The following is a 17,575-nucleotide window of genomic DNA, read 5'->3' on the forward strand; positions in this document are numbered from 1 at the left end:
TCTTGTTAGCTTGGCTCTTTCTTCCTCCTATAAAGCCACAAATATATTTATATAGTCACAACCACATGGCCTCTTCCCATCCCAATGACCTCAAAAATCTCCCATCTCCAAATCTATTATATGGAGTTTCCACTCACACTCTTAACACATCACAGTGGGCCTTAATTGTCAATGTGGCCTTGGGTGGGGACATTTATACAAAGCAGACAGAGCAACGGTGTTTTCCATTTATATGTTTAGGGCACAGAAATTCTCGGAAGATTAGGACCCACTCATCTCAAATAATGGTTCCACACATTCCTTTTAGTTCTTAACTTGACCATTCATTTGGTCCTGTCCAAAAGTGGTTCTCATTACTTAAATGTATAGAACAAAACACAAAACAAAACCACGAGTCTTTTGTTACTATAGTGTGCTACCTGGAGTTCACTGAAAATTCACTTTTAGTAATTTTCAAACATTAGTCAATGTAAGATACTACATTTGTATGCCAGTAATAAGGTATTACTTTTTCCACCTGGTATTGAACTTATACATTTTTTTTTGTAATGACAAACTGTAAATACAGCTGTCCAAGGTCATATTGTACCCAGACAAAAATCTCTAGCAATATATAAACAGTGAAAACATGAGAAGTCGGGATTTTGAGCGAGTTAATAATCTAGCCTGTGATTTTTTTCTGCTGTGGGAAGCCTTTGTATATTTAGACTTCTTCTCTTGAAGGACGCTTCTTCTTCCTGTTGCTAACCTTAACTTCACATGGCTCCTCTTTAGAGAGTTGATTCCTCAGAAACCTACAGCTGCCCCCTCAAATGAAGGTACCGATTTCCCGTATCTCCTGTTGTGACTGAAGCCCTCACATATTAGTCAGATGGCTCCTTGCTTCACGTCTCCAGTTAAGTGTGAGGGTGGTATGAAGAAAGATTGCAGTGGTACGCAAACACGTAAGGGTAGAGTGGGAGCTCACACTCCAATAGACTCCCTTCAGACTTGGGTATGTGGTAGCTAACCCTTTACTACATTCTTTATGCTATAAGCATCCTGTCCTGGGTGTGTTTCTATTGGCGTGATAAAGAGCATGACTAAAAAAGCAACTCAGAGAGGATTTTTAAGTCATCTAACATGTCATTTACAGTTCATCACTGAGGGAAACCAGGGCAGGGCTTTAAGGAGAGGCCATGGAGGAGCTCTGCACACTAGCTTACTTCTCATGCTTTGCTCAGTTTGCTTTCCTACTACCCAAGACCACCTGCTCTGGGTGGCAGTGCCTGCAATAATCTGAGTATTCCCATATAAGTCATTAAATAAGTCAAGATGATATTCCATAGATTTATTTATCTACAGGTCAGTCTTTTGGGGCATCTTTTAAAATGAGGGTTCCTTTTCCCAGTTGACTCCATGTGTCTAGTTGACAAAAACCTTACCTTTCCAGATACATTGCAAATCTAAGAATAAGTTTCCTATGTGTATTACACAATCTGAACCCAAAGAGGATGTTCCAGGTATTAGCATGATTACAGGTATCATCAGTTAATAAGGGAGTCCTGCATATTCTCCACTTAGTACATAGACATGCCCATTATTGTGCAAAGGAATCTTGACTTGAGTTCCTTTCATGTCCTTGAAACCTGCCCATTCCCAAGAGAAATCTCACTAGTTATTCATTTTGCTCTCAGGGCTGGGCTGATTTCCTTTGACCCCAAGCCGCCTTCTGGTGAGCACAGTGGTTAGAATGTGGTGGGTTCATTCCACCCTGATTGTAGCATGACAGTCACACGTGTGACATAAACTTTCAGGTATTTTCAGCCGACAGGAGATGAGATAATCTAAACATGACACAGATCTGGTGTTACAGGAGAGAAATGTGAAACAAAGTGAAAGAAAAGTTGGGCTGTTTAGTCTCCAGAAATGTACACAAATATAGTAGGGGTAGGAAAGCTGTGCAAGGCATGTTCTCATAGATAAAAGGCTTTGTACAATCAGGAAAGAGCAGTCACACTGTAGCCAGTGGGCAAAGGGGAACTGGCATGTCCCATATTGTCCCCAGGCATTCTGGAGTCCTGCCTTGGAGAGTCCTTCGGACACATGACATTTCCCTTTCTCCATACCTAAGGTCTCATTTGGAACAAGGTGCCTAGTACCTTTAAGGTCTCCAGACAGTAAGTGGAAGTAGTCTGGTTCAGGAGTTGAACTGAAAAAGCAAATAAACAAAAGATCAAAGGAAAATAAAGTCAATTGTTTGAAGATCACAAAGTACTTATGAGCAGAAGAGTAAGGAGCAGAAAATTTGGGTGACGCAATTACAAAGATCCCCAAAAGTTAAACTTCTGCAATGAGGACATAGAAAGCCTAATGCTACCTTAAAGAAGAAGGTATGGCCTAGAGTACTAGAAAGATAAGGATCCTGCTGCTGGCACTCCTGTATACCAACTGCTAAAGCTTTTGTAATTGTAGACAAAAGGTTAATGGCCTATTTGCATTTACCCCAAGCTTAAATAGCAGTGAGGGGGGCTTCAGAATTCTTTATTTGCTTTTCTTAAAACTCTGTCTTATTTAATCCAAGACTCAAGAGGAAGAGACATGTAGATTTCTGAGATCCAAGCTAGCCTGATCTACATAGTGATGTCCAGACAATACACAGAGCAACAGAGAGATCTTGTCTAGAGAAAAGATAAGACAATAAAAGCCACTCCACTGAAGGTCCAGGAAATAAGCAGCTCAAAATAGAGCACTCTCCCAGAGTCTAGGAAGCTCTAGAGTCTGGTTTTGATCCCTCAGCACTGTCAAACATTCTTTAAGCAACAAGATAGTACAATACTCTACCACCATTAGGCTGTGATACATATCATATGTGCTGTGTATTTGTGTTGTGTCTGTGTGTGTGTGTGTGTGTGTGTGTGTGTGTGTCTGTGTGTGTGTGTGTGTGTGTGTGGTGTAGCACCAACAAGGGCCAAGAAATGCAGATGACCAGGGTGAGAAAATCCTGGAGAAGGCATCATGGTAGGTAGAGAGGGCATCTTTCTGATATCAAAAATGTCCTGTTTGGAGCAGCAGAAAGCTGTGAGTGGGCCAATATAATCTATCCATCAGGTATAAGTGTATATAAGTGATATTTTAAACAGAAATTGGTGATTAGATAATTTTGGATGATCAGAACCATTTTAAGAAGTGATTCGTGTGACTCGGGCCAGCGAGATGGCCTCAGCCAGGTAAAGAAAGCACTCACCACAGAGATTGATGGCCTGAGTTCGGACCCTCTTCCAGTTGGCTTTGTCACACACACAGGGGGAGGGTAGGAGATTAAAAAAAAAGTGTGGCTCTGATTTACTCATTCACTCGAGGCCAAATGACATTTTAGGATTAAAAACCAATCTCAAATTCGAAAGCATTTTTTAATAATTTAAACTTTATACTAAATTATCTTGGAACAGCTGCGACTCAAACAAAATCTTTTTTAAAACTGGTCCCTCCATGCCATATCAGGGCAGTCTCTAATTTAGTAAATAAACACCTTTAAAAATTGCAGTGCAACCTCTATTAATGTGATTTAAACCCCGTTGTGTGTTCTCCTGAGATATGCCAGATTAATGAATTATCTAAGCCTTGGTGGAAAATGACCTGCTCAAAATGAAAATAAAATTTATAACTAAGAGCAACCAAAATAGCAAGTACTCTTAGTCCTTTAGTTTACAAGTAAAAACATTGAAAATGGGTCACAAGGTAGGTCCTGTTTAGATCTTATTTCACCCTTATCATAGGAGGACTGTTAAAGGGTTTGCTTGACTTCTATTTGTTTTCCTAATATTCAAATTAAATCCTTTTTTGTTGTTGTTTTTTAATTTTCCTGCTTAGGCTTTGAATGGCATGTTTGGATGACTGGCCCAGATCTGGCATTCTGAGTTTGTGCCAACAAAAATGTCAAGTGCATTTGCCTTTTAATTACATGCAGTGCCTACATTTTAATATTCCAGAGTTTTCCCTGAGGAAGAGACTTTTCTGATCCTGCCGTTTGTGGGAGGGGAAAAAAATACCACTGACATTATCAGACTTGTTTTTCCCTAATGTCTCTAGCTACCCACGTTTACCACTTTACAAACATTTCACTTGAAGGTTATATTTAGTCATTTGTAGCATTCTATGTTATAAACACTGTGTATGAATAAGATACAGGATCCAGCATTTTATTTTAACTTATTTCCCAGTAATCTACAGCCAGACCCAGTTTATTGTTAACAGGCAGTCATTACTGGAATGTCTCAACAGGATAGTAGTTTGTAGAAGGTTAATCCCTTATTGCTGACATACTCTGCACCCTTTACTATCTTTAGTTTAAAAACAGCTCAGTTCCTTAGCTCTCTGCAAGTACATCATTGTATTACTTGGCTTCTCCAAAGCATGAAAGCAGAATGTTTTTCTCTTTCATTGCTTGCTATGGTAATATTTTTTTTCAATTAAGTGGCTCCAATACTCTACACTCCCCTTAAAGCCAAGTGTCCAGATACAGCAAAGCAGCTGTGCTAATGATACAATGCATCCAAGCTAAGAGGAGGCACCCCAATCTACCCCCTGATCATCTTCTGAAAGGTCTTCTCTATTGCCCACCTCTGACATGGTCACTAAGTGGCTCTCCCCTTCTTGTGTTACCTGTCAGTGTAAAATTTCTCAATACCAAGGTTGGGGAGATGACTTAGTAGGTAAACTGCTCACCACACAGCCATGACAACCTGAGTTTGGGTGCCTAGCTCATGAGTGAAAAGGGGAACCCAGCAGGGAATGCCGATCATCCTGTCTCAGGTGTCTTAGTCACTGTTCTGCTGCTGGGCAGAGACACCAGGACCAAGGCAACTCTTACAATGAAAAACATTTAATAGGGGCTTGCTACTCTTTCTCATCCTTTCTAGCAGTCCTACTCCCTTGGGACCAGTCTTTCAAATGTATTAGCCTATGGGGACCGTGCTTAGTCAGTCCATCATGTCCTGAGGGTAGAGGCAATAGGCTCCCTGGAGTTTGCTAGCCAGGCCCCCTAGCTAAAAGAGTGAGCTCAAAATTCAGTGTGAGACCATGTCTCAAGAAGATGTAGAGGGATGAAGTAAGGCACTCCATGGCAGGGACACTCACATGTGCTCTTTCTTCACCAAGGGTACTGTTTCCTTGTGCACAACTTCTATTACTCATAATCATCCAGAGATGTGAGCTTCTAAGATATCACCTGTCTTGCCCAGTGATGATTTTGCAAGGACTGGGAATATATTGGGCATGCAGTTAGGAGAGTGAAGCGTTCTATTGATGTAGATAAAGAAATGCCACAGATGACTTACTTGTGGATTGAAGGTACAAGGGGGAATATGCTGTCCTTGCCTTAAATTGACTTCTTATGACCGTCTATGCTGCCTTGCAGGCTGTACTCCTCCATTTTAGTTTATTTTCTCTCCTAAGAGGTTTTGATGTAACTAGTTCCCATTCCTATGCATTTCTCTCTCCTCATTCTTTTCATGAGTTAGTGATTCAGGTTAACACCTCTAGTATATCCCCTCCCCTCCTACCTCATTCGTTAGTGTGTAAGACAGTGGTAAAAATGCTAGGCTGATCACACTTCTCCCTGAGTAAAACTGGCAAATGGGGTCAAGGAGAATAGCCTTTGTTTTTAATATTATATTATATAATTATACATGTACTAATAATATGTAATTTATATATTACATATAATAAATATATATATCTATTATTTGTATAGATATATAATACTGCGGTTGTAAAAAGTAGTTTATTTTTCTTAAAATATATTACAGACTCTATAAATTAGTTTTTAACACTATCATTAATGGATTTTTTCCAAAAATCTAGAAATTTGCAGGATACTGTAGATACTCTTCTAGGTGACACACCTCAACACTTTTCAGTGTATTGGTCATCATGAAATTTTAAAAATTAAAAATTATGATTGAGTTTTTATTATAACCTTTAGTTCCTAGTCTATTTATTATACATTTGCCAAAAAGAAAAAAAAAATACTGGCAGCACAGTCTTGTTTGTGAGTCATGGGAAAATATTGAACTGGTGCTTTGAGAACTGAGAGTAAGTCTTGGGTGAATGAAAGAACTGGATTGAAGTCCATGATCTGAGGACTAGGGGTGTGGCTCAGTAGCTGAACACTTGCCCAGCATGCACAAGGCTGTGGGTCTAAACTGCAGCACTGCAAATAATCAGATGTAATCCATGGTCTCCGTTACTGTTCTGGAAGTTCGAGTGCTCATGCAGAACAAGCCCACTGCGGGGAGAGAACAACTTGATGCTCATTGCTGAGTTCACAGCATCTACAATGAAGAGGAAGAGAGATGGGAATGGAAAGGAAACGGAGAACGGGGGAAGCCGAACTATAATTATAATTTAGTGTTCGCTGTAGGGAAAAATCTAAAGGTGCTTTGCCCTTGAAACTGATCTTTCAGCTGTCAATGGGAGTTGCATAGCTTGAGATTTCCATCCAAAGCTGGCAGAAATGGCCTAAATCCATTGGTATCTCTTGGCTGCAGGTGCAAGGAGGTGCAGATTCTGTGTAAGATGAATGCATAACCAATTCAGGCCTGCAGGAGTCCCACAGACTAACATAAAGCAATTACCTTTCACTCAAAGTTCACCAAGCATTCTTGAAAGTAAGTCACAGTGAGAGTTAGCAGAAATAGCATCTAAGTCCTCCAAGGACTACAGGTATTAACTCTGGAGTCACAATAGAAAATTGTGACTTACCAAAATAAACATTAACAAGATGTTGTCATCAAAAATAAACAAAGAACTGAATACCACGATCTGACTAGATATAGGAGAGAAAACTCATACTTGTCCAGATTTAAAAGTAACTGAAGAGACGTATTCATCAGCCTTATGTTGCTATGGCAAATACCTGAGAAAACAGCATACAGAAAGACTTATTTGGGCTCAGGATTTCAGAGGCTCCACCCTATGGTCTCTTCGCTGTGTTACTTTGGGGCCTTTGCCCAGTGAGTCAGGGCATGTGTCGGGCAAAGAGAATCACCTCCTGGTAGAAAGAAGCAGAGAACAGCACCCAAGACAAGTCCCGGAATAAAACCTTTCCAGGAACCTGTGTCCATCAACCAGGCCCCACATACCAATGACGGTGTGGCAAGCTGTTAATTAGGTCAGAGCCTTTATGCTCGTTTCACTCTGTGACCTGCTGGCCTCCAAGCTTTCAATACAGGAGCTTTCTTAGTGAGGGGGCAAGGAGGGGCAAGTCACAGTGACAGTCCTAGACGAAAGTGAGAGGCGGATTGTTTATCTGTAAAGAAGATGCCCAGAGTGAAATCTTGAAGAAAGGTGAACATGTAAAGAAAAGAACCAGCCAGCCTGGAGAACACATGAGCTCTACAGCCGCATGTTCAGCTCAACCCATATAAACTGAGTGATGCCAGCACAAGGTGGGCTTAAAGAGTAGAAAAATCTATAAACAGTGACTCCTGCAATTTCGTGTTTTGATATGGGCCAGAAGCAGCATCCACTCCAAAGCCCTGTAGAGAAACTAGTATTTAACAACACGAGGCAATGGGGAGATGCCACCTCCTGTCTATCCTGCTTAGGAAAGAGGTCAGCGTCGATCCAGGATTAGATATGGCATGCACAGCTTTTACAATCTTTAGGGAAAAAGAGAAAAAACAATGAATTCAGCCTGGGAAAAGTTACTGAATGCTAAGCATCGCTTGTAAAACTTAGACTAATGTATTTCACTTCATTAATATTAAAACTCTAATTCACTTTTATACCATGAATAAAGTAAGATGAAAAGCCATAGAGTTCAGGACACTTCACTCCAAAACGTGGCACCTTGGTATTCAAATACTTTGAATTGGAGAAAGCCCTGGTATGTTTTGATAAATGTCAGAGATGAGCAGGTCTATTTGGCCTTCTCCTTACCTTCCCCCCAAAACAGGTTACAAGATGCAGGAAGGATCTCCCTGACCTTTGCTTGAAACAGCAAGCCATGAGCCTTGACTTTAGGGGTCGTTGCCTTGAAAAGAAAGGGGCTTCAGAACAAAGGCCTTGCTAGGTTCCCATTTACCAACTCATTCTGTGCCCTCTTTTTTATATCTGACGGCGCATACTTCATGAAACCACTCAGGTTTATCTATGGCTGTGGGTCCTCATTTCAGGATGGAGCCTACCATATTTGTATAAACCATATTTCAGGGTTAGAAAGGTGGCTCCGTGGGCAAGAGTGTTCAATGCGCAAGCATGGAAACCTGAATTAGAATCCCCCGTATCCACGTAACAGGCTGAAAATGTCTGTGTGTGCGTGGGACCCCAGGGATGGGAGTAAGGTACAAAGAATTGCTTGGGCTTTCTGGCTAGCCAGACTAGCTACAAAACAACTGTCTCCAGGGCCACTGAGATGCTCTGTCACAAGGGAATAAGGTGACAGGTAGCAAGGAATAGAGGTAGGCACCCTACTCTCCCTCTTGTGGTATGTACACAGGTATCACAGGCATCTACATGTGTTTACACGCATGCACGTGCACATTAAACAAATGTCTATACTTTTATTGATCTTTAGTTATAAAGGTTTAAGCAATGAATTCAGGAGGTTGAAATAAAAAGCTATGTTTTCCTCTTGCACTGTTCAACTGAGGAAGATATTTGCAACACAAATAAATAACGAAGACTTTTCTCTACATAAAACCAAAGAGGCTGTGGTAATGCAGCCAGTTGTTCACTGGGCGTTTCATAGAAGAAACAGGCTTAAATACTCTAATATCTCTAAGCCATTTGTTGTCAAGGAAGTATTAGAGAGCATATTTCAACACTATGTTTCAATACAATGTTTCAGATCTGATGGTGCAGCACTGATATAATTTATATAGAAATTACATATGATGTTGGTTGGTGGGTCAATGAGTTACATCATGCAAAGTTGAGTATTTGCACTGTTTCCATTCACAGTGAGTGGAATATATTTCCAGGTCACATGTTATTAATCCCTGAAGTAGAGTGATGGGCAGCTAGTTCTATGAAGTTACAGTATGCGAATATGTAAAGTATTTAATCTGAGAAAGCAGTAGGCTTTATTAAAACAAAACAAACTAACAAACAAAAGGCAAAACAAGATAGCTGAGTCTTGAATGCAGCAGAAATCGGGAGAGAGGACTCAAAGCAGATTTCTGAGAATGGTTTGTGGATAACCCCAGCTGGGTTTAAGAAGTCAGACAGCACACCATGGTTTTATTTTACCACTAACTGCATGTCAGTAAATGGGAAACTTAATGAAAAATTCATATGTGCAATCAAATAGTTGTTCTTAAAATAAAATAAAGCAGAATAATACATTCTACTATTTTATCTCCAACTATACTCCTAAAATGTGACACTAATGTGTTCATGAAAAAAGAAATCTATTATTTATTTAGCATTTTTATAGCTATCGTTGTTAAGCAAAAACAAATCTGAAAATCTCAGGCTTGGAGTAGATACCTGAAATCGTGTGAAATTAACCTGAATATATGCTTTTGGTTTATAATTTTAGATCTTTATGACCTTCTTTTCTTTCAATGTTACACTTTTTTCAAGAGTTTCTTTGTTAAACTAGAAAATTATTTTCCTACTCTTAAGACAGAATGAATGTATGACATGAGACTGTTTTCTTAAACACCAATCCACATCACTGAGTGACTTCTTTTTTTTGGGGGGGGGGTAGTCAGCAATCCAAGAGTGAACAGATTTCATCATAAAGATCATTCGAGGCGATAAAGCAAGATGACATCAAAGGATCATTGAGTTAAATAATAAATAGTTCAAGATGCCCCTAAGGCTTAGAAGTCCACAGCAGTAGCCTATTTAATTAATAGCATGTACTTTACAAAACCCATCATTATCTATTTATATGACAGACTGATGAATTTTTTTAGAACTATTATTTAAATGATGTCAGTTCACTTATTCACAGGTTTTCGTTATTATATGATGGACTCAAAAGACTAACCTCTAGTCATTGCTCTCCCATCTGTTCACAGTTCTATTACATGTTTCCATTTATAAAACTTCTTCACAACATTATGCCACTTGACAGCACTAAAAGTACATTATGCATTTATTATTTTAGAGGGTACTAACTCTATGTGGTTGCTGTGCCACCATCTTTGATCAGTGGTTAATCGCATCCTTAGGATGACTGCAGGTAAATGTAGGTTAGGGTCTGTAATGCTTAGGATGATAATTGTCCCTTGTGATCTCTGGTATTTGAATACCTGGTTTTGGTAGGTTTAGGAGATATAGTCTTGCTGGAGGAGTTAGATCTCTGGGAGTGAGCTATGGGAGCTTCTAGAACTCGCCATTTATAGTTCACTGTCTCTGTTTTATATTGTGCTTCAAGATGCTGGGAGCGGTCAGCTTCTCCAGCCTCAGTATCTGCCTCCTGCTTCCTCTGCTCTGCCATCGTGAACTCTAACCCTTTGGAAGCTACATTCCCAAATAGACATTTTCTGTAACTTGCTCGGGTAGTCGTGTTTTATCACAATAGCAAAATAATACAGGGTTTCTTGTGTCCCTCAGAAATATCGAGTTACATTTATGCAGCCTTTGAACTGGCCCAATGATCCTCAAAGCCATGTCTCCCTGTGTCATTATTTACATAGTTGCAGAAGTCACTTTCTAGGTTACCATTGTTTCCCAACCCCAGCAAATCAATTTCCTTATAGCACCAAACCACTGTAACTCTAAAATCTGTCCAATACACAACAGGCAATGGGATTAGTTCTTTTCTGCCAAGATCTTAGCTTTACAGACTATGTACTCTAGATAACTTCTTCGAATCTAAAGCCTAACTAGAAAGGTGTCTCTACAAATAATGGAAAGAATTGGTCTTGCCAATACCAAATTCCATGTAGTCTCACCCTGGGATGTACTGGAACTTAGTTTGGAGTAGAAGATGGAAACAGCCCTGTGAAGGAAAGACTAAGTAGTGTCCTTCCATGCTTAGCTTTATCTCAAACTAGGTCTAGCCCAGTAAAATCCAGCAAATCCTTATGTTTTGAGGGAGCCATCTGATTTTTGTATACCCATTCAATTTATTGTATGTCCATGTAGTGCCATTCTTTCATTTACTCAGTTAATATTTTTATGTCATGGTTCCTTTCCAAGCCCTACTCAATATAAAGGGATGACAAAATGTACATAGTTCCTGCTTCTAAGATGTTTATCTTAAGAATGGGAAGCCTCTGGGAGGCTGTAATCAGTGGAGTGATTCCACCATCATAATATAAGAAATATATTATGTGTGTTTTGATGAAGGACAGGCAGGATGCAGGTGAAAGGAAAGCAGCCACCATGTATGTGAGAGCTGCTGCTAGTCTGGGTTAATGTAGCAGAGGGGAGGTCAAAGAGCAGGAAGAGGATCCTTAGAGCAGAGTAGTGCTTTATAACTAATTCCACAAGATAGAGGATTAGTTTCCGTGTCTACCCCAGACATTCCTATTTGCATTTTGTCTTCTCATAATTATTATCATCTTCACATCCGAAATCATCCAAGTGTGGATAACAAAGTATGCGTTAATATAATGATAAGGAGAGGTCGAAGGAAAATAGGACGTTGCCCAGGTTTTCAGCTTCAAGAAGCCAATGGCAGAGTGGTGTCCTACAAGAGGAGCAAATGGAAGACTGCTGTGAAAAGACCGTATAAGCTCGCATTTAAACACGGAGTGTTGAAGGAGATTGATACACACAAGAGAAGTCAATAGTCAAGTTATTACAGGGCCAGGAGCTCAAGGAGATGTTGCTCAGAAATGCGTTGGTTTGAGAATAATCAGAATGAATGATAACTGAAATGATGGAAATGTGATATCACAAAACCAGGAAGTGTGGACAACCCATATCAAGAGGCTAAGGTGCTTGAGGGACTAAAAACGACATCTACTCCCCCTGGATGAGCAAAGCAGTAGGCATTTACACAAGAGTCCTGAGTAAAAGAGGGCAAAGCTCATGGCATTGGTGGGCACACTGCAACCGGCATCCCATAAAAAATGACGGTGATGTTGTATATAGGAAGTAGTCCGAAAAGCCAACAGCTTCTAACATTGAAATAAAAAGAAATGTGCCTGTTGAATTCTAGTCACTAGTAAGTCGATGCTGGCACTGGCTTACTTGGGGGTGGGGGGTATCTTTTCCTGGTTGGGGATTTCAAGGGATGCTTGATAAATGAATGAATGTTTTCCCTGAATTACAGCTGAGAAAAGGAGAAACACCCATAATATACCAGGAGGATGTGCAGAATGTGAGTGTGATGTCTCTGAAAATGCTGTAAGGTCCCCTAGAAGGCTGTGCTTAGAGATGTCATCTATGACATCCATCATGGAGGGAAAATGATTGTGTTTGATCACAGAAATGAGAATAGTTTTAACTTTCATGTAAATTTATGTGACTTTACTCTTTTTGTCTAGAATTTGAGCAAATTATTTTACTCGTGGGAGCAAGGGTATGGTATATAAAAAGAGGTTACTTTAGCTATTTTCTTTCCTCCAAATGTGTATCTCATAAATATGATCAATAAAAATAAGATTCTAGCTTTTTTTCCCCCTCATTATACAACGAATTGTGCCAGTCTAGGCTTCTGAAAACTGGGGATTCTTTGGATACTCTCTGGCAAATAAAATATGAAAAGATTTATGGCTTTTTGAGAATGACACTTTCCATTGTCTTTGTACATACATAAATTATATGAGGCACAGGGGCTGCAGCCACTCTGCCTTTGAAGAAAATAGGAAATGCTCACTTAAAAGCTGTTGTACATTTCCATTAATGAAGCTTCTAAAATTGGGAGATTTTATTTATATTCTTTGGTTCTACTGAGCAAAATCCTAGAGAAGAAAAGTGACTGAAACATATAGTGGGAACCAGCCATGTAGGCTGAGTCAGGAGATTGAAAATTATCCTGTGCTACGTAATAAGTTCGAGGCCACACTGAGCTTCATAGGAAGACCCTGACCCCCTAAGAAAAGCATACAGATCAATAAATAAATTTTCACATTTTCTTTTTAAAAGGTACTGTTAGTGGTAGTGTTAGTAATAAGAGCAACTGAACACTCTAAGGGAAGTTCAGGGGAGATAGCCATGAACTCACACATATGGAGAATCTCGTTCAAGTTTGCTATGTTAATAGTTGATCAATTATCTGTACATGAATTACAATTATGACCCACAAAGCATACTAGCCCTTGAATGTTTTTCTTTTTTAACCATGTGGTAACTATAAATAGGATCCATCTCTAAGAGGGCCACAGATTATCAGTTTAAAGTGATAACATGGATTTGCATAATACTTGAATTGTCTTAACACCCTGTGCACTGAACACACCAGTAAGCTTAACAGTTTCCTTTTTCATACATTGACTTTTTGATTTGACATTCCACTCCGGGAATATATTTAGATTAATGTATCAGAAATACTATTTCTAATAAAACTTTCTTTAAAAAATTCTTCATCCTCTGTATTTGAAATTGCTTGCCTACCATTTTTGTGTGTTTAATTATTTAATGACACAGCATGAACAGATTTTAAGCTCCTTCTGGTGGTAATTTATTTCTGAATCCATATTCACCATGTCCCTTCTATCTGTCCCTGTGTGCATTTCTGTGTTTGAAAAGATTTAGCAGTCCTAGAGTTTCTTATAAAATATTGCATGCTACATGTTGCAACTGAATTAAAATATATTAAAGAGGTGGACGTTGGCCGGGATATGACACAATTGGAAATATTCTGTAAAAACAAGAGGACCTGAGTTTGATCCTGAAGTCATCATTATCCAAACTACTAAAATCTACACATAATTCCTAACATATTTGCAAAGCGTTTGTCACAGTATGAGAGAATCTCTAGAGTGTTCCCAGTATGGTTTCAACATAATGGTCTATGCCATGATAATCAAGGACAGACAAAAAGTACTGGTGCTGGGAAGATAACCCTGTTGGTAAAGCGCATGCTGAATAGGTGTGAGGAACTGGGTTCAAATCTCTAACCCCCACTCTCTCTGGAGAGTCCTAAATCACTTTTTATGAACTTCCTTTGTGAAAGCATGTATTTGTAAACCAAAAGTTCGATAATGACAAACAATAACCATTTTGCACATGCACTTTCAGAATATACTTCACCTGTTTTAGGTATTTATGCTCGCACGAAATGTGGATGTGCATATAGATTCATCAAGGCCCTCGAGAAAAGGAGTGCGGAGTAATTAGGGCAGGTTTGGATGAGCTGCAGATAGTGACATGTTGCAGACATGTAGTATGCACTGAATGACTCCTGCTCCTAATTAAGACTGGAAGTTGCCTACGGCTGTAATGATGTGAATGGCCATGCCCATGCCCAGCAAGCTACTCACGCTTAATAGAGAATCAAGCTATGGACTTGCAGTCTCCACTTGAGACTAAACCTTGGGATAGTTTATTCTGTGCAACCAAAATAAAGATGGTTCAGTGGACCATTTCACACACTTAACTAGCACCTTCTCTGTTTAGATTTAAAGTAAAATGTTCATGAAAATAACATTAGTTGGAGATATGTTTGCTCTTTTAATTTTTGTATTATTTTGAAAAGTTATGCTACCCTCATGACAGCCACTTGCCAGTGAAAAGAACTAAAAAAGAAAAGAAAAAAAAAAAAGAAAGAAAGAAAGGATTGGACCAGGAAAAGATGGATAACCTTGTAAAGAGAATAGACATGTTGTCTTAGAGATATACAGGCTCATATTGCAGGCCTTGTTGGTAGTGTGTTCGTTCAGCCAGGGTCTCTGAAGTACAAGGTGCTGTGATTGGCCATTTAAAGCAGTTTTCCAGTGTGCTCAACTCATAGAACTCCACAGCTTTTGTTGTACGTGTTCTCAGTAGTGGGGCCCACAAACCTGGAAACTGAGATGTGCTGTCTTAGAAGATAGATGACGACTTAGATTCTGTGTCTGCCCTTGAGCAATTCATAAGCTAGCCTTAATTCTCTAAGCCTCGGGGATTTTGTATCTGTAAAGTACAGATAATAATGGTTTCTTTGCCAGTTTCAAGGTAAATGAGGTAAAAGGAAAATGTCTTCAGAGGTTTTCCAGGGCTTATGTATTGATTAAAGTTTTCTATTTTAATTGTGTACATAAATGCGGGCTGAGTATGATTTTGAGAAAGAAACAGAAGTAAGGGCCTATAATCTTCTTAAAGTCATTTCCCACGTTTGTTATCTGGTGAGAGAATGTGAAATATTCCTGGGTACATTTCCTTACTTTTTCTTTCCGTGTGCTAAACTATTTATTTCAACTTTTATAATGGATTATAAACTAATCCCAACTAGCCTGAAACTCCTAGTGCTTCCTGTTAGGTCCCTGTGTCTTGGAATTACAGGCAGCAACATGAGCCACCACAGGCAACCAAGACAACAGATTAACGGTCATCTACATCCAACCCAATCTCTTTTAATTGTACTAGTTCTAAAAAACATTGTCCTGAATTTAGAAGGCATTTGAAGAAAAATAGCCCACCCTCCCTTTCATAGTAATTTCTGAGGTTTGCCTCTTATTTCTTATGTTAAAACAGAAGAAGAAAATAAAACTTTGATGAAAGATTTTCGTCCGTATGGCCCTAAGTCTTTCATGCTGTAGAATTTCTGTGAGTAGGTTTTCAGGTTACTGCTATTCAAGCCTGTCCTCCTTTGGCAGTTTCCACTTCCTGTGCCTGGTAGCAGCTTCCAGTCACCTATTTCTCTGATTTGTTTAGCAGCAGCAACAGAAGAGCCAGAGGTAATCCCGGACCCTGCAAAACAGACAGACAGAGTGGTGAAAATCGCGGGCATCAGTGCTGGGATCTTGGTGTTCATCCTCCTCCTCCTGGTTGTCATAGTAATTGTGAAAAAAAGGTAAGATCCAGTAATGTCCTAGACCACACATTCATGTGATTGCCACTGATTTTCATGTGTTTTCCCTTCAGGCTCTTAGGCAACTTCTAGTAAGATTGCCTACTCCTCAGTCCCTTCTTACTTAGGATTTTTTAGTGAAGTCTTATTTAGGTATTTGTAGTTTGTCCTGGGATGTAAGTATAGACTTTTGTTAATAGTTATTTTATGTAAAACTATAATTTTTTTGAATTTTCAGAGATACACGAGAAATTCATCTCATTTTAAGTGTTGTTATTATTAAGTATAATAAAATTGATGGTTATAAAGTTGTGGTGCTTGAGCTAAAGTCAGAATTATTTTCATCTTAATATATATTTTTATAAATATAGGTTGTATATGGGACATGAGGAGTATAGAAACTTTGTGTATTGACATTGTATATTAAATATTCACTGACTAATTTTTCATAAAAGAAGAGTAAATGCTTAAATTGAGCCTTATCTTTTATACTATGTCAGTCAATATCACCACCTCCTGGAGTTCTATAAAGATATGACTTCCTGGCATTTAAACTTGTATTCTGGAGATGAAAGTATACTCTTACTCAAACGCACTTAAGATAATATACACATTTTTTATACTTTGAGCTATTTGACTATTATGTAAGTTGTCAGAATCTATAAGTCACCTTCTTAGAAATGAGTATGACATTTCAATCCTTTCAATCATGAATTTTGGATAATTCTACAACTTTGGAGGACTTTCAAAAAAGAAAAATTACACAGAGAGTGCATCCCAACAGTTTTTTTGTAGAAGTGGTTCTGCTTAATTAATTGTATTGATTGTGTAATAAATGATGTTGCTTATATTACATGAATTCTCATAGTGTCCGGTTATTATTGCTTTCTACTTGAAATAAACGTTAGCGTTCTGGATAAGACTCATATGTTAATAACAATTCCATGAGCCTCTATTTTAATATATTGCCTCTTTACAATTGTCCCTGGAGATATATATGTTGGAGAAGACACATCTGCATTAGAAACATTAGGTATGCACTGCAGTGTTTTGTGTTCAATTAGCTACATATGTGCTTCCCCCAAACAGTGCTTTCTCTCTGCTATTGTCTACCTCTGTGGTTGGAAAAAAGATTTAAGTCTTTTAGAAACACTCGTTTGCCAGTATAGACATCCATACAAAGTTATGGAATGGAACCTTCAGATCTTACATCTCTGTTTACATTAAATTTGTATTTGGGGAGTGAAAAGACCAAACAGTTAGAGAGCTCACTTAACACTGCTCCGTCATTAAAAGGATTGTCACATCCAATTGGATGCACGAGAATGGCTTCTGACTGTGTCCTCCTCAGAATGGAATTCAATCTAGTTGTGTTTGTTGTTTACCTGAAGACTTGTTTGTTTTTGAGTGCCCTCCTTCTGGTGAATTTGTACTAAGAATGAAAACTGAAAATCAAGGTCCTTCAAGTTGCTAAAGCAGTCACTAAATCAAGGAAGGGGTGAGGGGTTGGATACCATGCTCTGGCAGCTGTCTATAATTGCACATCTTCGCTGATTCTTCTTCTGGTTTATGTTGCCATTGATCGGATAAATAAGCCGCTACTAAAATGTTCCACATTTAAGTTTCCATAATTGTTTTTACTGGATAGAAAGTCTCCAGAACTTTTGCCTGCCTTGGCAGCACCTATGTGCCTAG

At 38.9% G+C, this 17,575-nt stretch overlaps 1 protein-coding gene across 7 annotated transcripts in view; it reads left to right on the forward strand.

Annotated features, from left to right (window-relative positions):
• The window catches only part of Ptprk (protein tyrosine phosphatase receptor type K), a 503,412-nt gene that overhangs the window by 444,887 nt on the left and 40,950 nt on the right, over window positions 1-17,575 (forward strand). For 4 of the 7 annotated variants that reach the window (XM_051175466.1, XM_051175470.1, XM_051175468.1 and 1 more), the window contains exon 14: window positions 15,745-15,883. In XM_051175466.1, the coding sequence (XP_051031423.1) occupies window positions 15,745-15,883 (139 nt within the window). The remainder of the gene's footprint in view (window positions 1-15,744; window positions 15,884-17,575) is intronic. The other 3 variants (XM_051175467.1, XM_051175469.1, XM_051175472.1) reach the window with 1 other exon arrangement.

The sequence above is a fragment of the Phodopus roborovskii genome, unplaced genomic scaffold (assembly GCF_943737965.1).
Source record: "Phodopus roborovskii unplaced genomic scaffold, PHOROB, whole genome shotgun sequence".
NCBI classification, from domain to species: Eukaryota; Metazoa; Chordata; class Mammalia; order Rodentia; family Cricetidae; genus Phodopus; species Phodopus roborovskii.